The sequence below is a fragment of the Limanda limanda genome, chromosome 1, assembly GCF_963576545.1.
Source record: "Limanda limanda chromosome 1, fLimLim1.1, whole genome shotgun sequence".
Lineage (NCBI taxonomy): Eukaryota > Metazoa > Chordata > Actinopteri > Pleuronectiformes > Pleuronectidae > Limanda > Limanda limanda.
The window spans coordinates 7,217,400-7,237,132 of NC_083636.1; the positions used below are offsets into that span (position 1 = coordinate 7,217,400).

General features: G+C 40.0%; 1 protein-coding gene across 4 annotated transcripts in view; it reads left to right on the plus strand.

The window, feature by feature from the left end:
* sbf1 (SET binding factor 1) overlaps positions 1 to 19,733 on the plus strand; it is a 52,861-nt gene that overhangs the window by 17,195 nt on the left and 15,933 nt on the right. Inside the window, exons 2-14 of one of the 4 annotated variants that reach the window (XM_061068476.1) lie at positions 2,250 to 2,335; positions 3,622 to 3,759; positions 4,512 to 4,631; positions 4,805 to 4,915; positions 6,212 to 6,289; positions 9,639 to 9,668; positions 11,621 to 11,726; positions 12,155 to 12,287; positions 12,450 to 12,558; positions 13,958 to 14,071; positions 18,692 to 18,769; positions 19,367 to 19,480; positions 19,603 to 19,731. In XM_061068476.1, the coding sequence (XP_060924459.1) occupies positions 2,250 to 2,335; positions 3,622 to 3,759; positions 4,512 to 4,631; positions 4,805 to 4,915; positions 6,212 to 6,289; positions 9,639 to 9,668; positions 11,621 to 11,726; positions 12,155 to 12,287; positions 12,450 to 12,558; positions 13,958 to 14,071; positions 18,692 to 18,769; positions 19,367 to 19,480; positions 19,603 to 19,731 (1,346 nt within the window). The remainder of the gene's footprint in view (positions 1 to 2,249; positions 2,336 to 3,621; positions 3,760 to 4,511; positions 4,632 to 4,804; positions 4,916 to 6,211; positions 6,290 to 9,638; positions 9,669 to 11,620; positions 11,727 to 12,154; positions 12,288 to 12,449; positions 12,559 to 13,957; positions 14,072 to 18,691; positions 18,770 to 19,366; positions 19,481 to 19,602; positions 19,732 to 19,733) is intronic. The other 3 variants (XM_061068483.1, XM_061068490.1, XM_061068498.1) reach the window with 3 other exon arrangements.

A 19,733-nucleotide genomic window follows, 5' to 3' on the forward strand; every position in this document is an offset into this window, starting at 1 on the left:
TTTGTCTTTAGTTTACTTTCGTGTGGCAAAAATACTTTCAAAGTTGTGTTCAGTTCAAATGTTCAGTGTTTGTAATCTGTACCACAGCACAGCGCCTAGCTCGTGCTGCACCTTCTCATTTCTCTGTAATTGCTGCTTTTGTTAAGTTAATTGGAAATGTAAAAGTCTTGTTAACATTCCATAGTAACAACTGTATTTGTATACGTGCACATATTCGTGACATCATTGGATTAGAATAAAAATGACCTCCTGTGACAGGGAGACACTTTTTGTTGAGCGTTCCTCTCCCACAGAGAGCAGTGAGTTACAGCTGGGTTGAAGGCTTTCAAGGGGAAAAGTGTGAGTATGAGAGGGAGAGTGATATATGAGTGTGTGTGATGTGTGTGTGTGCGTGTCCCTCTCTCTAATGTCTTTGGTTCTGAGGCCTGCGTGTCACTCCCAACAGACTCTTTACTGGCTCATTCATACACTCCTCCCTCAGCTGCAGGATGTCCTGCTTTAACTTGCTTAAAAGTCCCCACCCTGCTTCACTATTGGCAGGGTGGGGACTATCTACACACGCCTTAATCTGGGCTGTCACACCGTTTTCAGGAGCTTTTTCATTGTTTGTGTGCCAGTTTACACACCTACATAAAATTAGGCTGTACCAGGTGACAAGTTCTCTCCTTTGTAACATCAGCGTACTTGAGCCAACTTGATGTCACCTCCCAAACGGCTGGTGTGTGCGTCGTCTCACATCCAGAAACCATGTGGATGTTTTATTTTTGTTCCTGTCTGAAGCTGTTTCAACACAAAATACAATCAACTGACTTAACTAACTTATTGTTATCGTGAAGCAGCAAACCTTAAACCATTGGTTCACTTAAAAGCAACTCGGGGCTGTAAAGTGAACCGCTTGACTTCTGACTGCAGAGCGCCACTCTCACAAGCATCCCCAGGTCGCCAGGGAGAGGGGTTGACTTTAGCATTTCCCTGCGTGCTATGGGAGCTGGCCTACTTTCTGTTTGTGTATTGTCTCTGTGTGCGTCTGGGCTTCTGTTTTAGTTCCCTTGGTAAAGGCACACAGGCTCTGTTGGTTTTCTCCGAGGCAAAATTTTGTAAGAAATATCCAGGTTTTGCTGGCGAGAATCTTTTCCTTAATTTAGCATAGGATTATGTTTAGCTCTGTACTGTTTTTATGCTAGAATGACATCATTTGTATTCACAGAGCAGATGAATGCTGCCTTGAAGCCAACGGCAGGTCCTGTGGTGGTTACATAAGTCAGTCTTTGTCGTTGTAATTGTGCTGCTAAGATGAGCCAACAGTGAAAATGGCCTCATTAACCAGCGAAATCAGCAAACGAGCATTTTAATGCATCCCACTACTGTTCAATGGATAGGAATGGAATAATTTTGAATTACTTACTCGGCAACATACTTATCTTAAAGAAAAACTACTGCATTTAATAGACATTTGTTATTCTTCTTCTTATATTATTGTTGTCATGGGTAGGATATTCATGACTCACGAGCCAACGTCATGACCCTGTGGCCAGTCTGCTCTTGTCATAGGCGGGCCTTTGATTACCTGTGCTTGTAGCTGTCAGTCTCACAAAGAAGTTGATGACTTGATCCAAATTATTTTTTTCATAATGATCATAGCAATTATGCGTGTATAGAACTGTGCTGTCGAAAGTGGTGATGCAATACATGTTATTATAGCATTGTAAACACAAGGGTTGCTGTTTACTAAACACTGCAGGCTAATATTAAACTTGTTATCCAGCCACCCCTTAAGATAGAAGTAGAATTATAGAAGAAAGAAAAGAAACAGGGTAAACGAGTGTTCTTAGTATAAGCTCCATCAAGAGTTGAAAGTGTTTGGTGGGCCATGCTCCAGATAGACTTCCTGTTTGTCTACTGTAATATTCATATTTGCTCCATCACTGCATGCAGTCATTCACAGTCACATTTCTTACCTGGAAAACCAAACTAAGGCCTTAAACGACACCAGCTCACAAAGCTAATAAAGGACATGTGTCTCCCAAATCAGCAAAGTTATGTTTGGTTTGGTGCCGCCAGACATACATTTACTTTTAAAATGATTATTTGAATTTAGACCTTATTTATTTTCCAACATGGAAATGATAAAACACAAAAAGAAGAATGCCACTGTGCTGTTTTGGTTTACAATCATAGAGTTTATCAGAATTAAACAGACAACAAACAATCTTGGGATGAACTGTATTTGTCTCTCTGTGTCTCTACAGTGGAGGGTGAAGGTCAAGGTCGCATTCTCCAGCGGTTTCCTGAGAAAGACTGGGAGGACAGCCCATTCCCACAAGGCATAGAGCTGGTAAGTCAACACACACAGACATGTTCCTGTGTAGCTTGGTGACCAGGACAAGACACATGAGCTTATTTCCTGGGCCAGCTCAGTCGTTGGGGCAAGAGACAACTGCCAGTATTACAAGATTTATTGTTGGGCACATTTCATCACACGCTGAACTAAAGGAGTATTTTATGTGGCAGGTATTTTCCAGTGACACTTGGTCAGTCTTTTATGTGGGACCACAGCAAGATGATTACAGCTCACAAACCTCCTGATCCACAGGGGCCACACTCCACATAGTTATTCTAACAGTTCTTACAGTTTCTACATTTTTGTGATTGGAGTTTGTTTTGAAGTTTTACATGAATCAAATGCAATTCATGACTTGTTAAACACTACTAGAGGAGCTGTCTTGCTCAACTAGTTAGGTATTGCCTAGAAAGAAAACATAGCTTGATCTGTTAGTTGAAGAGCTTCAAAGATTAGTTACTTGATCGAATTAGCACTCTGAAGAAAATTGATCAGCTAATTAATCTGCACTAAACATTTGTTTCAGTTAATTTAATGCACAGAGTTGCTTTTCTTAGTCTTAGATATATACAATAGTACATTTTAAGGATTTGCATTTGTACCCTTTTCTGCTTTTTTACACAACATAGACACAAGGATTATGATTTATTGAGAAAATGTGTTGAATGAGTTGACTGAGGATAAAAGAAATCAGCACATAGCACGTTTAACATTGCACAGAGATATAGGTGAGAAAAGGTCCAACTCTAGAGTCATCAAGTCAGTGAGGCAGCCTTGTGAATAATGACCATAGCATAAAAAATGATATATTGTAACATAGCTAATATTAACGTTTAATGATTGCTCAATTTAGTCAACACTGACCGTATTGTTTGCACCATTAACATTTCTTGATTACGTGTAAATATTTTAACATTTCATACTGTAACGGGTTTAATGTGTTTACAGCTGAAGACATACTATATTTACTGTTCTACTCACTCAATTTTAGTCAGCAGGCTGGTGTTGTTGTCATATTGTTAAAGCAGAAGGAAAATATTCAGGACCTGTTTTGTTGGGTTAATGATAGCTTGGCCCTGGATGAGTCACCCTGAGGTGCTGTAAGAATGTGACCCACAGTTTGATATGACACAAAGATTGCCACATTGGTATGTAAACTAATCTTTCCATCTGTCTCGTTTTTTTCCCCTTCCCTCCAATCTGATTCCAACTCCATGTCTGTGTTTCCTCTCTGTCTCCTCTCCCGCTATCACCTCAACCCCTGCCCACCTCTTCTATAGTTCTGTCAGCCCAGCGGTTGGCAGTTGGTTCCTGAGCGGCAGCCTGCCTCCTTCTTTGTAGCGGTTTTGACGGACATCAACTCGGAGCGTCACTACTGTGCCTGCTTCACCTTCTGGGAGTGCCTGGACAACCCGCAGGTGTGGCAGACGTCAGGGCACGAGTCCTCGGGACAATGTGTAGCTACCAGACTAGTTGTTAGTGCAGCAGCAATGACTGATTGACATGATCCCCCACTGGTTTCCTGTGATGGTCCCAGGAGTTACTGTTTTATTTTGGTTTAATAGTCTTGACACCTAGGGTCCATGAATACTTTTAACCATGAACACCCAATTGTAAAGAAATTACAAAGATAGTACACTCTAGGAGGTGTGGTATCTGCTGAATGAGCAGATTGTATTGGAATGATATTCTGTGCTTATTATATACATTCAGCACATTATTTAATGCCTCCTACTTGTACACATTTTACCTCATGCAAGAACCGTTTGTATGAACAGATTGACCAATGGGGCAGGAAGTGTAGTCTTATATGGTACTATTGGGGCGTTAATTATGCTAATTTGTTATCCTTGTGCATGTTAACTCGTATACACTCACATTCATATTGTTTACATTGGTAATTTACACACTTCTCTTACAATAGAAGTCTTTGTTGAATCTGTCGGGGCATGATTCTACAAACTCACCGTATGAATAAATACAGGAGAAATTTAGTTTAGGAATACAAATATGTTCTTGCATGAGGACCTTTGTCTGTTTACTTTGTTCACTTGTGACAAGGCAGCATATAGATTTATACTTGGGTCTCTGTTGTGGTGTCCATGTTCTTCTTTAATATTTTTTCAATTGGAAATCCCTTCAGGTTTATAATTTTATGTGTTTATCTCAGCCAGAGGCCAACGAGTTGGATGAGGTAGATGAAGATTTGGCCGTCGTCCAGGCAGCGAAGGTCTTTGCCCCGAAGAGCCTGGTGCTGGTGTCCCGGCTAGACTACACCGAGGTGTTCAGGGTACGGTGCACACAACCATTTGTTTACTCCACTACACTATTGTGTGATTAATTATTCACCTTTTCTGAATGAACACAAAAGGCAATTGAAATACAATTATAAAATAACATTTGTATTGAAGTTAATAAAGCAGTGAGACTTATTTACTTTTTTCCTCCCTCTCTAACAAACAGAACTGTCTGGGTCTGGTCTACACCATCTACGTTGATGGCCTGTCTGCTCCTTTGGAAACGGTGATCGGGAATCTCCTCACCTGTGTCATCCCCATTGCTGGTGGCTCCCAGGTACAAACTACTGCCTCTTTCTCTCACAAATGCCTGGAGAAAACAAACTACCTGTCATATAGACCAAAGTGAACATCTTCCAAAAGAGGAAGATAAACTGTGACACAGTTTCTCAGTCTAATTTTCTATTCTGTTCAGTTTTGCTGGGTGGTACACACTCCTTATGTCCCACAATGCCTTGCAGCAGGGCAGTTTAGTCACTGACATGCCACTGCAGGGAAGTAAAGCTTGGCGCCGTCGGCTAGCACAGCTTCCGTTTCGGCATGGACAGCCAGCACTAGCATTGCTAAACAGGCACTTATGTTTTGCTTGGTACTAAAGAAAATGTTTAGCTGTGGTTGTAGATTTTAAGACTCTGAACTACATCATGTGTATGCATATCAAAAACAGGAACTTGCATGCGTAAATGGATCACTATATTCAGAGTGTCACAAGGTTTAAAGTTCTAAAGATGCTTATCTTCATCATACAGCTGGTTTAACATCAGATCTCTGTCCCTGAGGGGCAGCGTGTATTGCTCAAATAGCCATCCTGGTAACACACTCAATTGTAAACATCATTAATATAGATCATTGTTTTGCTATGAGTGTACTGGGAGACATTAAGCCCAAAGTTCTGATCAGCCAATGTTCTCCTTTATGAATGATCAACACCACTTAACATAGGTAGACTACATCATCACGTTTTATTAATTAGCCATGAAGGAAGATCTCAACTCTTCCATTTATAGTATCTATACTGTATATAATAGGTGTTTTTTTCCGTGTCACAACAAATGTATGACACAAACCTTTCACCATTAAGCCTCTAGCTCATCACACTTAAACTCTCCACTGACTGAGGAAGTTTCTTGTTTTGGGCATTTTGTAGCACGTATGCACTGACATGTGAACATGCCCCAGCAGGTCCAACGTTGTGTGTTACTTGAGAACGCATTTGAGCTAATTCAAACATCAGATTGGTCACGTTTTAAAACATTTTATGATTTGTTTCATGTCATTTCCTTTTCTCCTCACTACCATTTACTTTCTTTATAAAATATATTTTGTAAGAATATATTTCAGTTAAGTTATTTCTCTTCCACACAATGTCAACTTTTTTTTTTTCTTTCTTTCTAAGTCATTAAAAGATCCCTATTACACTGTCTCACGCGGATGGTGCACAAACAGAAGGAAGTATTAAGTTTTTTTTCTGAAGGTACATCAGTTGAACCCTTCCACTGTGGTTAACAGTTGTTGTAACACATGTTTGTCACCTCTGTGCACCCTACTGTACGCTGGCTCCTCTGTGTTACAGATAGATGAGTCCCCAGTATGTAGTTTAGAAAAGGTTCCTCAGGCCCTGGCCTGTGACTGGCTGCTGGGTTGTCTCCAGGTAACTTTCCCGTCCTGCAAGCTTCCCCAATCAACAATCAGCTTAATGTTACAGATTCTGTTGATCAAGCAGTAAAAGAGTTGTCTTCTTTTCCCTGAGGAATGTGTTCCCTTTTGCTGTCATTTCAAATCATGTGTGATTGACGGCGCTTGTGCTATTTTTGATCTGTCTTGTTGTGTTTTGTGATCAAACAGCTTCCACAAGATCACGCTGTTAATCATTTGAAATATTTTATTTCAGTTTTTTTCTTCTGTCGCATTTGTCATGAACCTAAGTTGATGCATCTATTAATATGTATTTAAGAACACTGATTATTTTTAAGCTGTTTCCTCAGTCTGAAACACACACTACCTGACAAACACACAAGGGACACACACGCACACACACATGCACACACACCTTACTGAAGCTGTGCAGGTCTTAATTTATTTGTGTGGCCATATGGGACAGCAGATGGCTCCCTACTGGAAAGCACATCAGCTGAATGAGGGAATGAGATCTAATCAGTATTAACACACAAACAGTCTCAAACAGCAGAGGCTACAGCACAGCTCTCCTTACACACCAAGGCAAATCTGAAAACACAAACAGGCCAATGTAAAAGCTGGTTCCTGAATCATTCATCATACTGATATATCTCTATCTGCTACAGATGTTAATCAGTGGTTTCATTAACAAAGCTGTATGTTACCAATAATGTAATGCAATGTGAAACGTCAGACAGCCAGTTACAGTATATACAGTAAATGTACAGAGCTCCTTAAAGGGGTAGTTCACCTCATTATCTGCTCAGCACTATGCCGATGGAGGGGTGGGTGAAGTGTTAGTCCACAAAACACTTCTGGAGTCTCAGGGGTAAGCAGCGTTGCAGCAGGATCCAATACAATTGAAGTAAATGGTGACTTACACTTCAGACACAGACAAAACGTATCAAGCCTCCTTACTGCTAAAGTGGTGTCATCAAAGTGTCCGCAAGCCCCGACCTTCATATTTGACTCAAAACGTTGTCATTTACATCATGTTTTAAAGCCTAAATGTCCTGTGATAGTTGTGAGTAGATGATTGAATTTTCATTTTTCGGTGAACTATCCCTTTAAGCGTCCTGTTCCTGTCCAGCCAAAGGACAAACAGTTCTGTTCTTCCGACTCAAGAGCGGCACAGGCCACTTTAGAAAGAGCAACACACACTTACACACATTCCAGTAACTGTTAAATCACACAGGACTTTTCTCTCAGCCTTACTAAACGTCTGTCATTAACACAGAATGTGTCTGTTCAGCCTCTGAACAGGAACTCACAACAGACTCCAGCAACATGACACCGAAATGATTTTGGCTATTAGACATATTGTTGTGGCAACACTGTCACACACCAAACAGATGCAGGCACTAATAATGATCGGACCTTCTACTAAGAACACAGAGGGCTTCTTTTTGTATATGCCTGTAAATATGAGCTAGAAAGGGTGAAAATACTTTTGTTAACATTGCTTTAACCTTATTTAACTGTTGCTCGATAAAGCGCAAAGGTTTTTATTTGATCAAATAACTTTCTGCTGCAATACAGTGACTAAAATGTTTAATATAGCCTGAAATAAAATAATTTTATAAATAAATAAAATACCCAGACTTTTAGTCAACTAAAACAGGATGAGGATAACTAATTACGATACACATTAACAAGGACATTTAAAGCACGACTAAATTTATAAAAATTGACAATTTTAACACTAAAATGCGTTTTCCATTTTTATTAAATTGTATTTTTGTTTTACCCTCTTCTGAGGCATTTAGACAAGAAAAGTAATACACAAATAAAGTGTATTATAATTGTTATTATTATAATAATTAACCAGTCTGGTTATCCAAGATAGTGCTACGTTTGCCACACACATTGCTTAGACTTCATTACAATTGCCCCCTCTGGTTGAATAAATATGTCCGCATTAGTTTGGTAAAAATGTACGACCTCTGAAATTTAGAGCTAAATTTGAATCCTGGTGCAGGCTGTCGTATCAAAGCTGGTTAAATAACTAAAAGGTGTGAGAGGTGTTTAAACAGTGCAGCTTGTGAAATAACACGTTGTGACAGGATGTCACAGCACCAGTTATTTATCTGAGTAGTTTACACAACTCTAATTTGGACTGAACTCAAGGCTGTTGGCCTGATGTGAGAAATAGTGAATTGCAAAAGCAGTGCTGCAGGGTGACCAGCAGGATCATCCCTAACACAGAAAAATGACAAACCACTAAGTTCTTTTTTAAGCATCTTTCCTGGTAAAGTCATCTTGAACAACATCGTGATTCCCCACAGTGTGCACATGACCCTGACCTCTATAATGCGTGTTTGACTTCCTCATGGTGTGGGATGAGTTGTATTTAGTTTTCATCCTCCCTTCTTCTAGTGATGGGGTTGTTGTCTTTATAAGTAATTAGTGTGAAAGGTGAAATTCCAATCCCAATTTATGGACAGTGCCTGTCACGCTGCCAAGCGCCTTAAACCCATTTATTGTTTTGCTGGAAGTCGTGGCTACTTTCTGTCAGCTGATTGCGTGAGGAAACACATTATTTTCCTTCACCTTTTATTATTGCGGTGTGTCAATGAGGAACTCTGATTCTACCAAATTAGTTTTATTACCTGTTATTGTTCTATCAACCATCATGTGATGTTAAGATAAGTCAGACTGTGGGAAGAGGTTACATTTTTTTTTAAATAAAATGATCTCGGCTTCAAAAATTCCCAGTGTTACTGTTACAGTGAAATATCAGGATCATCAATGTAGGAGTTCATATAGTCAATGATAGATCCTCATTACAACAACAGACAAAAGTAAAAACATTGTAGGCGAATTGCCTGCAATGGACTGCACTTGGGAAAAAATAATGTCCCCTGCATTTCTCTTTTCCCCTCTCGTGCAATTATGTTATTGCTATTCTATGACAATTAGTGTACTGCAGTTTTTTGCTATTGTTGCTCTGTTTATTTTAGTTGGCAATAAAATGACACGATGATTGTTGGTGTCATCGCGCTGTTGAATCCCAAATGATGGCTTCACTTTGTTTTGCACGCGTCTCTCTCATGTCTACCGTTCCACTCATCCTTTATTTTTACACAGCCGTCATCTTGCAGTTCTTGTTTGTGACATCATTGTTTGTGCCGCTTCCTTGTTTTGCCATGCTGAAACATTATTGTCATATATTGTTGTCAAGTGTGGGCATCCTGTGCCCTTGCTCCTGTTGTGTCTAACTTGGGTCTTATTCTGCGGGTTGTGTGTGTGTGTCTGTGTGTGCGCGTGCGCGTGTGTTTGTGTGTCTGTCTGCGTGTGTGTGTGTCTGTCGGTTGCTTGTGCAGCCGGGCCAGGAGGAGAGAGAGGAGAGATTGGTACGCCAGCCCTACTTCATTCTCCTCTCACCACTTATCAGCTCTGAACTTCTTTTCCTCCACCCATTCCCCTCAGCCAATCCAAGCACACTTCCTGTGGCAGGAGAACCAATCAAAATGGGACCAACAACTGATCATTCTTTCTTTCTTTTTTTTTAACTGCCAACTGCATTTCTGATAGAAGCATGAGCCTCCAGATTGACTTTCATACCGATCATTTGTTATTTTTCCTTAATGTAACCATTTGCAAAGAACAACAAAAAGAAATCAAAACTACTCAATCAAAATCTATTTCCTGGACTAACACCATTAGAAAAAGTAATTTAGTAATTTATTACTATAATAACTACAGGATTCTAATGTTTCATCCTCATAACTGTCTTCAATGAATCCTTGAGTATGCAACATCTTGCATTTGTCAGAATTGTAAACAAACAAAAACGTTGGTTAAGACCATGTCAAAAAGTATCAAAAGATTTCTTACAGAAGTACTGTAAGATATTTTAGTGTGAAGGATATAAATATCAGTTGGTAAAACTAGTTGTATGCATCTATGAGGACATTCTAGGTTTATTCAGGTACAATATCAGGCAACGACTTTAACTTCTCCTCCTTGTGTTTGGATATATATTTATTCACTATCTGATTATTCCATTTGGTGCACTGGATGCACACAGGATTTACTATCGCAGCCTGCCACCTTCTAGTTAAGAGAAGACATTGAGTGTTGAAGATCCTACATTACTCTAGTGGTTATTTATTAAAATGATGCAGACAACATAAACAGTGTGAACACACCAGATGATCAGCTGTTGGGTCGCAGTATTGAAATGCTAACAGCTTGCTATGTTTGCTAACGCTTTCGCTGCTGTAGAGCGCATGAGATGATGATGCTGCACTCTTCCCTCCCAGCTCAGCCCAGTCCACACATACAGCCTCACAGGCTTGATTACTGTGATTAACAGCCTTTTCCGACGCTAACTGCATATCCAATCACAATCATAATTTTTTGTGAACCTTGAAAGCCCTCTGGCAGGATTAGAATGAACCTCACATGAGTGCTGTTGCTCCAAGGACTTGAAACTTTGTTTCTCTATTTTACCAGGACATAATATTTGATCACATTATCTGGAGTGTTAAATGAAAATGTGTCTTGCAGGCCTTAGATGAATAGAAACCTTGTCTGTGAAGTGTGCTGTGTTCTGTCGCCTCAGTCTGCTCATTTTATGCTGCAGAGCTCAATTCTGGATGATTGTAATTCTATCACATCGATTTGTTTCCTACAGTCTAAATCACCTCAATTTCCCGGATACAGTGGTTGTCCATGCAAAAATCAATACTTATCGGCTTTGTATTCTGTCTGGGGCTCAGAGCATTTCCAACTCCACATTTATTTGTAATGGAGGAGATAGTGATCGGACAGTGTCTGACTCTGAGGTCTTGAGTTTTATTTGTGTGCAAAGCAGCCGGAAGGTTATTTTCTATTTTATTTTAAAGACACGGCTATTTCAGCCTTTTTACAGATTGCAAGTCAGCTCAGTTCAGGATTTCTTCCGTCTCGGGAATCATCCGAACAGATACACCATGATCAATCTTACATGAGGCCACAGTGGAAAATCACCTGCGCATGACACCTGCCATGCTGGGATTCCCGTCTCCCACAAAGGCTCATTGATGTGGTGGTGTTGTGTTGCAGCACAGTTGTTGGCATGGAGTCCTGCCAAGCTCCACTCACACCCTGATCAGCTGGAATGGCTTGTTTCTGATTTGTCACGTACCTGCTAAGCTTCTGGGATTCTCTATCTCTCTGTCGCTAACTTATGCTGCTCTCACGCACAACTGTGATTAAACCAAGCTTCCAAACCCTGGATTACTCAGAAAAGGCCATTTATTCCATGACTACTAACCTCCCGACCTCTTTTCAATTTTTCCTCTCTCTCTCCAATCTATAGCGGACGATAACGTTAGGTGCTGGCGACCGGCAAGTTGTCCAGACTCCAATCAATGATGCGCTCCCTGTCAGCGGCAGCACCGTGGCCCAGCTCTTCAGACAGCTTGGTGAGAACTCGTATTATATTTAATGAATAAACCTACAATTTCTAAATAGTGTTCTCAGGTGTCCAAGTGAAGATTTGGTATATTATGATGCAAGTGATGACTTCTTTCTGGTGACAGCAAAGTTGAACCACTACCGAAACAAAAGCTCCACCATAAATTTCACCTTAAGGATGATTATAATGCTCTGCTTTACTGTTAGAAAATGTTTAATTCAACTGTATCTTAATGACTGAAACCATTGTGAGACATGGGGGCAGAATATGAGAATCACACTTAAAAAAATCTCAGTCATAAACATGCTGTTGAAGTAACATTAAAAGCTGAATTAAGGACATAAAGACAGAATTAAGGACATAACTGGAGTTTATTAGTATGTGTTTCTGTGTGGACTGACAGTGATGTCCGGTCTCTGCTCTCTTCTCCCTCAGGTATAGTCAACGTGTTGTATCTGTTATGCGCTGCCCTGACGGAACATAAGATCCTGTTCCTGTCCAACAGCTACCAGAGACTCACGGACGCCTGCCGCGGATTGTTGGCCATCATGTTCCCCCTCAAATACTGGTGTGTTTCCACCCACAGTCTCTGTCTCCACATCATTCTCGAGGTGTTTTTACAACATATCAAGTCAGATAACTAGTCGCTATTAAATACAACATGTGTATATAACTGTTGTTGACAACAATTGATGTGAAAAATCTCTTTGTGTGTTTGTGTCTTTCTCAGCTTCACCTACGTTCCCATCCTACCTGGAAAACTAATAGAGGTCCTAAGCACTCCCACTCCCTTCATCATCGGTGTCAATTCGTTCTTCCGCCCCGAAACACAAGAGCTGGTGAGTTCTTAATCAACATCACCATTTCCCATTCCTCCTATGGCAGTTCAAGGGCCTGGTTCTGAGCCAGCACCTAATCTTGGACCAGTTATTTTTGTTTAAAAGGCCAAAGAACCGACTTCGGCCAGAATAACTGGTTCAACTCTTGCACCCACACTTCATTGGTCTAAAGGAAAGAACTGTTTAAGTCAGAGGCTTGGGGTGGGATTAGCTTGACCAATAAGTCAACCAATACCTTATGACCACCTTTAAATTAAAAAAGAGCTTCAACAGGATAGCAGAAAACTACTCTTGATGAGCCTGTATTGTGTTTAAAAATATGTATTTCACACACATACAACTTCAATTATTGGGCAGTTATGCTCATCAAGCACTTTATTCACAAGGATGAAACCACTTTAACAAGAAAGTAATTCAGATGCAGTACAAAACAGCAGAAAATGTTGACAGCCAGTTAGAGGACAAAATAGCAGTATCTGTCTGACCTTGAAATCAGACAGAGGAGGTTAAGACTTTTTGACTGTACTTACACTCAGTCTGCCGTCTCCTGCTCTGCCATGGATGTGAGTTTTGATGACACTAGGGAGTATGTTGCATGTAACTCTTAGTGACCCATTAAGTAATGGTTCATCTGTCTTTCATTAAACTGTCCCCGCTGCTGTCTGCTTATTTGGTACCTGTACGCCTTCTAATACAGTTCCCTATACAAACCTTGCCAAGTTAAATTTCACCAATTTAAATGAAAATAATTAGAGTCTAGATCAGTGGCTCTCTCTTTTCAAGTCACGACCCCCCAGAATAATCAGGTGGGTAGAAACGTATGTGTATTCCCTGACTCTCAAGGACACACTTTTTGAACTGATATAATTATATAGAGGATATTATATTAAAACATTTCACCAGTTTTATTTCTTTTATTTTCCTCCACAACCCCCGCGTGAACCCTGGAATTGATATTGGTACACCCCAGGTTGAAAACCACTGGTCTACATCTGTTGATCAAAGGATTTAATTTGCTGCTCTCTTATTAAAGCCTGATGAGTTGTGTAATGGACCCTCCTTATTGAGATGTCTGACTACCCTCTGCCGCTCTGATGGAGCCATTGATTTCATATAACAATGAAATGCTATGTTTTGTACAGTAGTTATCAATGCACCAGCAGTCGTCAGGGTCAAGGGTCAGAGGTTATTGTCTGGGCAGCCCTTCCTGCTGTCTGCAGTGAATCTTTGTTTAGATGTTTGCTATCTGGTTCATGTAATGAGCAGCCGTTGACAGAGATGCCTTTTCTCTCTGTCTCTTAATCTTTCACTCACTGTAATCAGCTTGTGTATCACACTGATGTGCTTTTAATCAACGGAGATGAAAATTGTGTTTTACATGTGTGCGTTTTCTGCTCAGTTGGATGTGATCGTTGCCGACCTGGACGGTGGTACGGTGACTATTCCCGAGTGTGTGCACATCTCCCTGCTGCCTGAGCCGCTCCTTCAACAGACACAGACTGTGCTGGCAATGGTGAGAGCTGCAACCAAAACAATGAACACACACACACACACAAACACACACCTCCACTAGGTATAAAATGTTTTAATAAATTAATTCCCCAGTGCTGCTTAATGAGCTGAGATGCCATGAGGATCATTACAGTTTAATTTTGGATTTGCTATAGTGTATGGGTTTTTTATTTGTTTTTCAAGTATGAAGTAGTGAAACTTGTGCTAATAAAATAAGTTCAGTGTTTTAACAGAATCACAAATATTCTGTCACTTCAAATTAAATTGGGTTCTAACTTCAGATTAGATCACATTAGATTGTGTTATGCATTGTATAATGCAACATGTGTGTTTTATCGCCTGTGTGTCGCTTCACCATTAAGTTTGGGGCTAAATTTTAAATATTCAAGATTCACATGCTTTTGACTTTGTTTCAAATGTATTTTCATCCAATTTTCATTAAGAAACATTTAAAAATCTGGTTAATTGGTCAAAAAATGTTTGTTTCTTCTCGTTGCAACAGAATGTTTGAGTTTGAGATAAGTTTCCTGTGTATTTATTTTAGTGTTTTTTTTTTGTTTAGTTGATACTTGGTGCTTCAACAATTTTTGTTGGTGCCAACTCAGCTGTAGTTGTAACCATATCACCCACACTTAATGGAGAAGAATTTCCCATCACGTGCGTTTCTTGCTCTGCACTGATGTGTTCCTATCAAGCACTTCACTGCAGCTTCAGTCCCTTCCTCTATTCCAATCGCAGCCCATTCTGAGAAATGCTTATCTGTTCAAGTGTTTAAACACTTTTTTCTATTTCCTTATCATCTTATTTATTTAAGCATTATGCGCAAATCTCTTCCCTGCTGGGAAACCGTTGAATTTACGTCATAGTAAATAGGGAATGATATTTTTAAACAGTGTGATTTGTTGTTACTCAAATCATATATTAATCAGAGACTGATGATTAGTTGTTTGATCACATAAAGACTAGTCATTGTAAATTGAATGTTTTCAGAAACACCCATGATAATCTTATCTCTTTACCATCTTGGTGCTCTGCCAGCTCACGTGCTGCAGAGTTGATAGACTGCAAGACAAACTAGTAGGCATAACATTCAGTATACAGCATCCATAAAAATAACCCACTTTCCTGAACGGTTTATTGTTTTATTCATTCATTGCATTAAAAACACTGAACATAATGACCCTATTTTGATGTCATAGTGGCATAGTGGCAAAAACATTGTTATAAATGAGGCTTTTGCTTATAAACATAAGCCGTGTGATTGACCAGTGTCACATAAACTTAACTGATCCACAGAAATCATTTATTAAACACTAAAACTTAGAAGTGGATGTATATATTTTGTAAGCAGAAAGTGAAATCTGTTTAATTCTTCAAGTAGTGGTAGAATGTAACTTAATACATGTACTCATATAATGTTTTTAAGTACAATTTTGTTGATATTCCTTGTACTTTCATTTATTTTAAGAATAGGTCATACTTTTACAGCCATTTGTAGGAAAATCCTTTTAAATCATTCCTTCCTTGACAGTCAGCTCTGTTTCCTGCTCCTGTGATAGCTGTCACATGTAAATCATAATTATCAATTTGATTACTTTGTGAGTGAGTGTCTGGTGACAGATTGACAAGCTTTGTCACCAATCACAGGACAGTTTATCCTCTGCGGGGGAAGTCACTGAGTTCGAGGTTAGGACGTGTTTGTTTGAGAGCTGATGAGTTAGCATTCCCTTCTTTCTCAGATATGCCAAGTGTATTTGGACGCTGCCTAAATTTTGATATTGGAAATGCTCTTCCCACGAACTCTCACAATGTTTACAAGATTTGATCCTCATCATAAATGCATTGTGCTGATTACATTACTACGTCAGTTTATATGTTTACAGCTGTAAATCAACACAAATAGTTGGTTATACAATATATTAGTATGAGTAGAGTGTGCACTCCAATTAAAAGTTTCATATATAATACAAAACTACAGTGCTGATTTACATTTATGCATGTTTTAAAATAACACATTACTCAGGACGTCTGCAATGACCCCTGAAGACTTGTTTTGAAACTGCTGTTCACAGATGTAGAGAACGATATAGAAAAGGAGAGAACATGGCTGACAAGATCAGGAACATAAGACTGAGTGATTGTAATGGAAATAATTGCAAGTCGCATGTTAGAAATGCTTTTCCTGTAAAAATAAGTTTTGAGCAGTGATTTAAAGACCGGTAGTGAGTTGGCTAATCTCATCAGGCAGGGAGTTTCAGAGCACATGCACAACCCTGTAATATGCTTCTTCTATCTCTGCATTTAATTTACTTATTATTGTTTTAGTATCTTGAGTTTTTATCAATCCTGTGATCCTTTAAACCAATTCCACAGGTTTAACAAGGGGACTCAGAACAAGGATATAGACCATAGACTACTTTGTTGTATAATATTTTATAACTGTGTCATAGAGTTGTGGCAGTAAATAGACTGTAAACTCTTCTTGTGGCTGTTGTTCTGTGTTTTTAGGTTTCAATAATATCATAGCTGAATGTAAGCATTCCCTTCTAACCCTGAAGGAAGCCCCCAAATTATGATCTAAACACAGTTTTAGAATTGCTGTCCACTCAGGAGGGAGAACTGGTCATCTTCTAACCAGAAGGTTGGCGATTCGATCCTATTCTCTTCCAGTCCTTGTCGTGGGCTAGACACTGAACCCCAAATTTCCTGTGATGGCTGTGCAGCTAATGTGTGATAGATGTGTGACAGAGAAAATTCTGCACAGAGATCCACGTGTGAATGGCGGAAACGTGTTGTGTGGTAGAGACCATTTACCATTAATAATTTCACATCAAAACCTAATTAATCATCATGCACATGCACTGTGACTTACTTACTGGGGCATCTGCTCTATGTTTCCGACTACAAGGCTACAAAAAGTCTTATAAAGAAACACTTTATTGTGAAATTGTTTGTTATTGTTTTTGGGGACATTTCTCTCACTGGTTGCTCTGTGTGCTTTATGGTCTCTAACCTAGAGACTCCTGTGAGTTGTGGTCATTGCTCTGTGGAGATGGATTAAAAGCTGTCAATGAGTCAAAGAAAGGTTCACTGGGTTATGGGTCTGTGTGTTCAGCCAGCAGATCTCCGCTCTAACACAGATTTTTAACTGGAGGATTGTATCTCCTACAGCGCTGGTTTACCTCAGTGAAGGACTAATGATACAAACAGACTCCAAAGAAGCAGCCGGTCAGTGCTTGGACTCAGTTTGAGTCCCGCATAGGTCTATTGCTGCAAACCTCCACCTGCAAAGCTCAGACCTGTTGACCGCAATTATCTCCAAGTCAAATGAGGACCCTTATGACCTGCGACCTGACCGCTTACCTGTGAATAAAAACACATCCAGTAGGTTATGGCTTGGTTTTGTTCCTGGAAAAGCATCTGTGAATTGTAGCAGCACCGGTGCTCCTGTGTTTTCTCCGTGACGACAGATCCAATGACAACGTATTCACCACTGGCTATTATTGTCTTATGTGAGCCAGTTTGTTGTTCCAGTCAGTTTGATGTCGGCAGTGACAGTTATTTGAGCAGAAGTAAAGTTTGTGTCATAGGCTTTCACGATAACATATATCCTTGCAGCTGTCTAGGCTTCATATTGGCTCATTTAGATGTGTTACATCATACTCAGATTCATTTCTGATCCCTAAATATAGTTCCCACCCGCTGCCCGCCCATGTTTATTTAATTAATGCCTTTGGGTTATGAATATATTTTTTAGTTGTTTCACAACTCGGTTACCAGACCCGGGGCAGGACTTTGTTTTTTTTTGTCAGGTATGTCTCCTTTTTATGTGTGTGTGTGGCTTGTTGTCTGAGATTAATCAATGAAAAGTAGCAGGCACTCGATCTGACCTCCATCACTGAAACAAGACACAAGGATAGATAAACTGCGACATTGATAAGTGATCGTCAGGGTTTGGTTGAAGGTCGCAAAACGATGAGGATGTAGATTGTTGGGCAGCAACCATGAACCAGGGCTTAGCTTAGCTGCTCCGATCTGCTTACAGATCGCTGGGATATTCATGTATTAGCCAAAGGCTGTTTCCAAGGGATACAATTTGTTTTGTAGTTGTTTGGGCTGGAATATGTTGCTGCTGCAAATGTTTCTGTCTCATAAAGCCCTGAGTCTTTATTTTGTTTTCCTTAGAGCTGGACAAAGCAAAATCAGTTACTTAGAGGAACTATTTTAATGGGTTCAACTTCTCTTCTAAAAGTAGACATCAAAAGTGATGATGTCTTTGAGAAATGAGCGGCTGCTGCTAATATAAATGTTTTGTAAGCATATTTAAGTAACAGTATTTCGAAGAACAGGATATAGATCATTAGCTGCTATGATTAAAGCTGCAGGGGAAGAGTTATACCTTCAATAACATACGTGTAATTACCAACTTACTCTTCAAACCCTAAACAGTAAAACAAAGTTTCTGCTGGAACACTGTTTTCCAGGATTTAAGTGATGTTCACTGCTAATGACTCAGTTAAATGATGTTGACTGATGAGAGCAGAGACGAGCAACATTAGGGTTGGTAGATGTAGAAGCCAAGGTGGTAACTGATAGTGGTTTCATGTTCTTGTTTTTGCAGATTTTGGATCCAGAGCTGGAAATTGCTGATCATGCCTTTCCCCCAGTCTCTTCGCAACCCTCTGCACTTAAGATCCAGGTAAGAAACAAAAGTTAGTCAGCTGATAATCTGCTGTCTTCTCGTAACAAAGAGTCAGTAAAACCCTAACCCCACCTTACATGGTTCCTGTACCTTGGTTAACCCCGCGAGCAAGCACGTTTGGTGGTAAAACGATATCTCCAGAACGTGATTCAGACCCAGGTCATGGTTGAAACACAGTTCCTGCAAATGTTCCTAGTTCCTGGTCAAAGTTCCTGCAGTGAAAATGCAGCCCTTGTTTTCTCAAACAGCAAAAAGTCTCAACTTCATATTTGAGGGGAAGAAATGTTACCTACTCTTTGCTTTAATTCTTAGTGATAAATCCTGTATGTGTAGCACCTTTTCTGAATGTAGACAGAACAGTCGACACAGAAAACAATTCAGTAGGATGAAGTTACACACACAGAGACTAAAGTATTCATACAGCAAGATTGTAATCAAAACGGAATGCTGGTGAAAGAAGAAATGTTGACCAAAGAAAACAGCAGGTTCAGAATGGTTGAAGATGTCCTATTCATTCCAGTATTCCTTCAGTTTTGTTGTGTGTGTGTGTATTTGTGTGTTGGCATTGACTCATACATTGTCTGTGTGTTTTAGGATAAGGAGATCCGTGCAGTGTTCCTGTGGCTGTTCGCTCGGCTCTTCCAGGGCTACCGCTGGTGTCTACACATCATTCGCATTCACCCTGAACCAGTGATCCGATTCCATAAGGTACAGGAAGATAACTCCACAATAGAGCATCAGATCAGTCATACGTGTACTTTACATGAAGGAATATTCAGATCAGATCGCACGCACAAGCAGGAGATTGGTGCTAACGTGTGTCTCTGCAGGCGGCCTTCCTGGGTCAGAGATCGCTGACGGAGGACGACTTCCTGATGAAGGTGTTGGACGGCATGGCGTTTGCAGGTTTCGTGTCAGAGAGGGGGCCTCCTTACAGAGCCAATGACCTATTTGATGATGT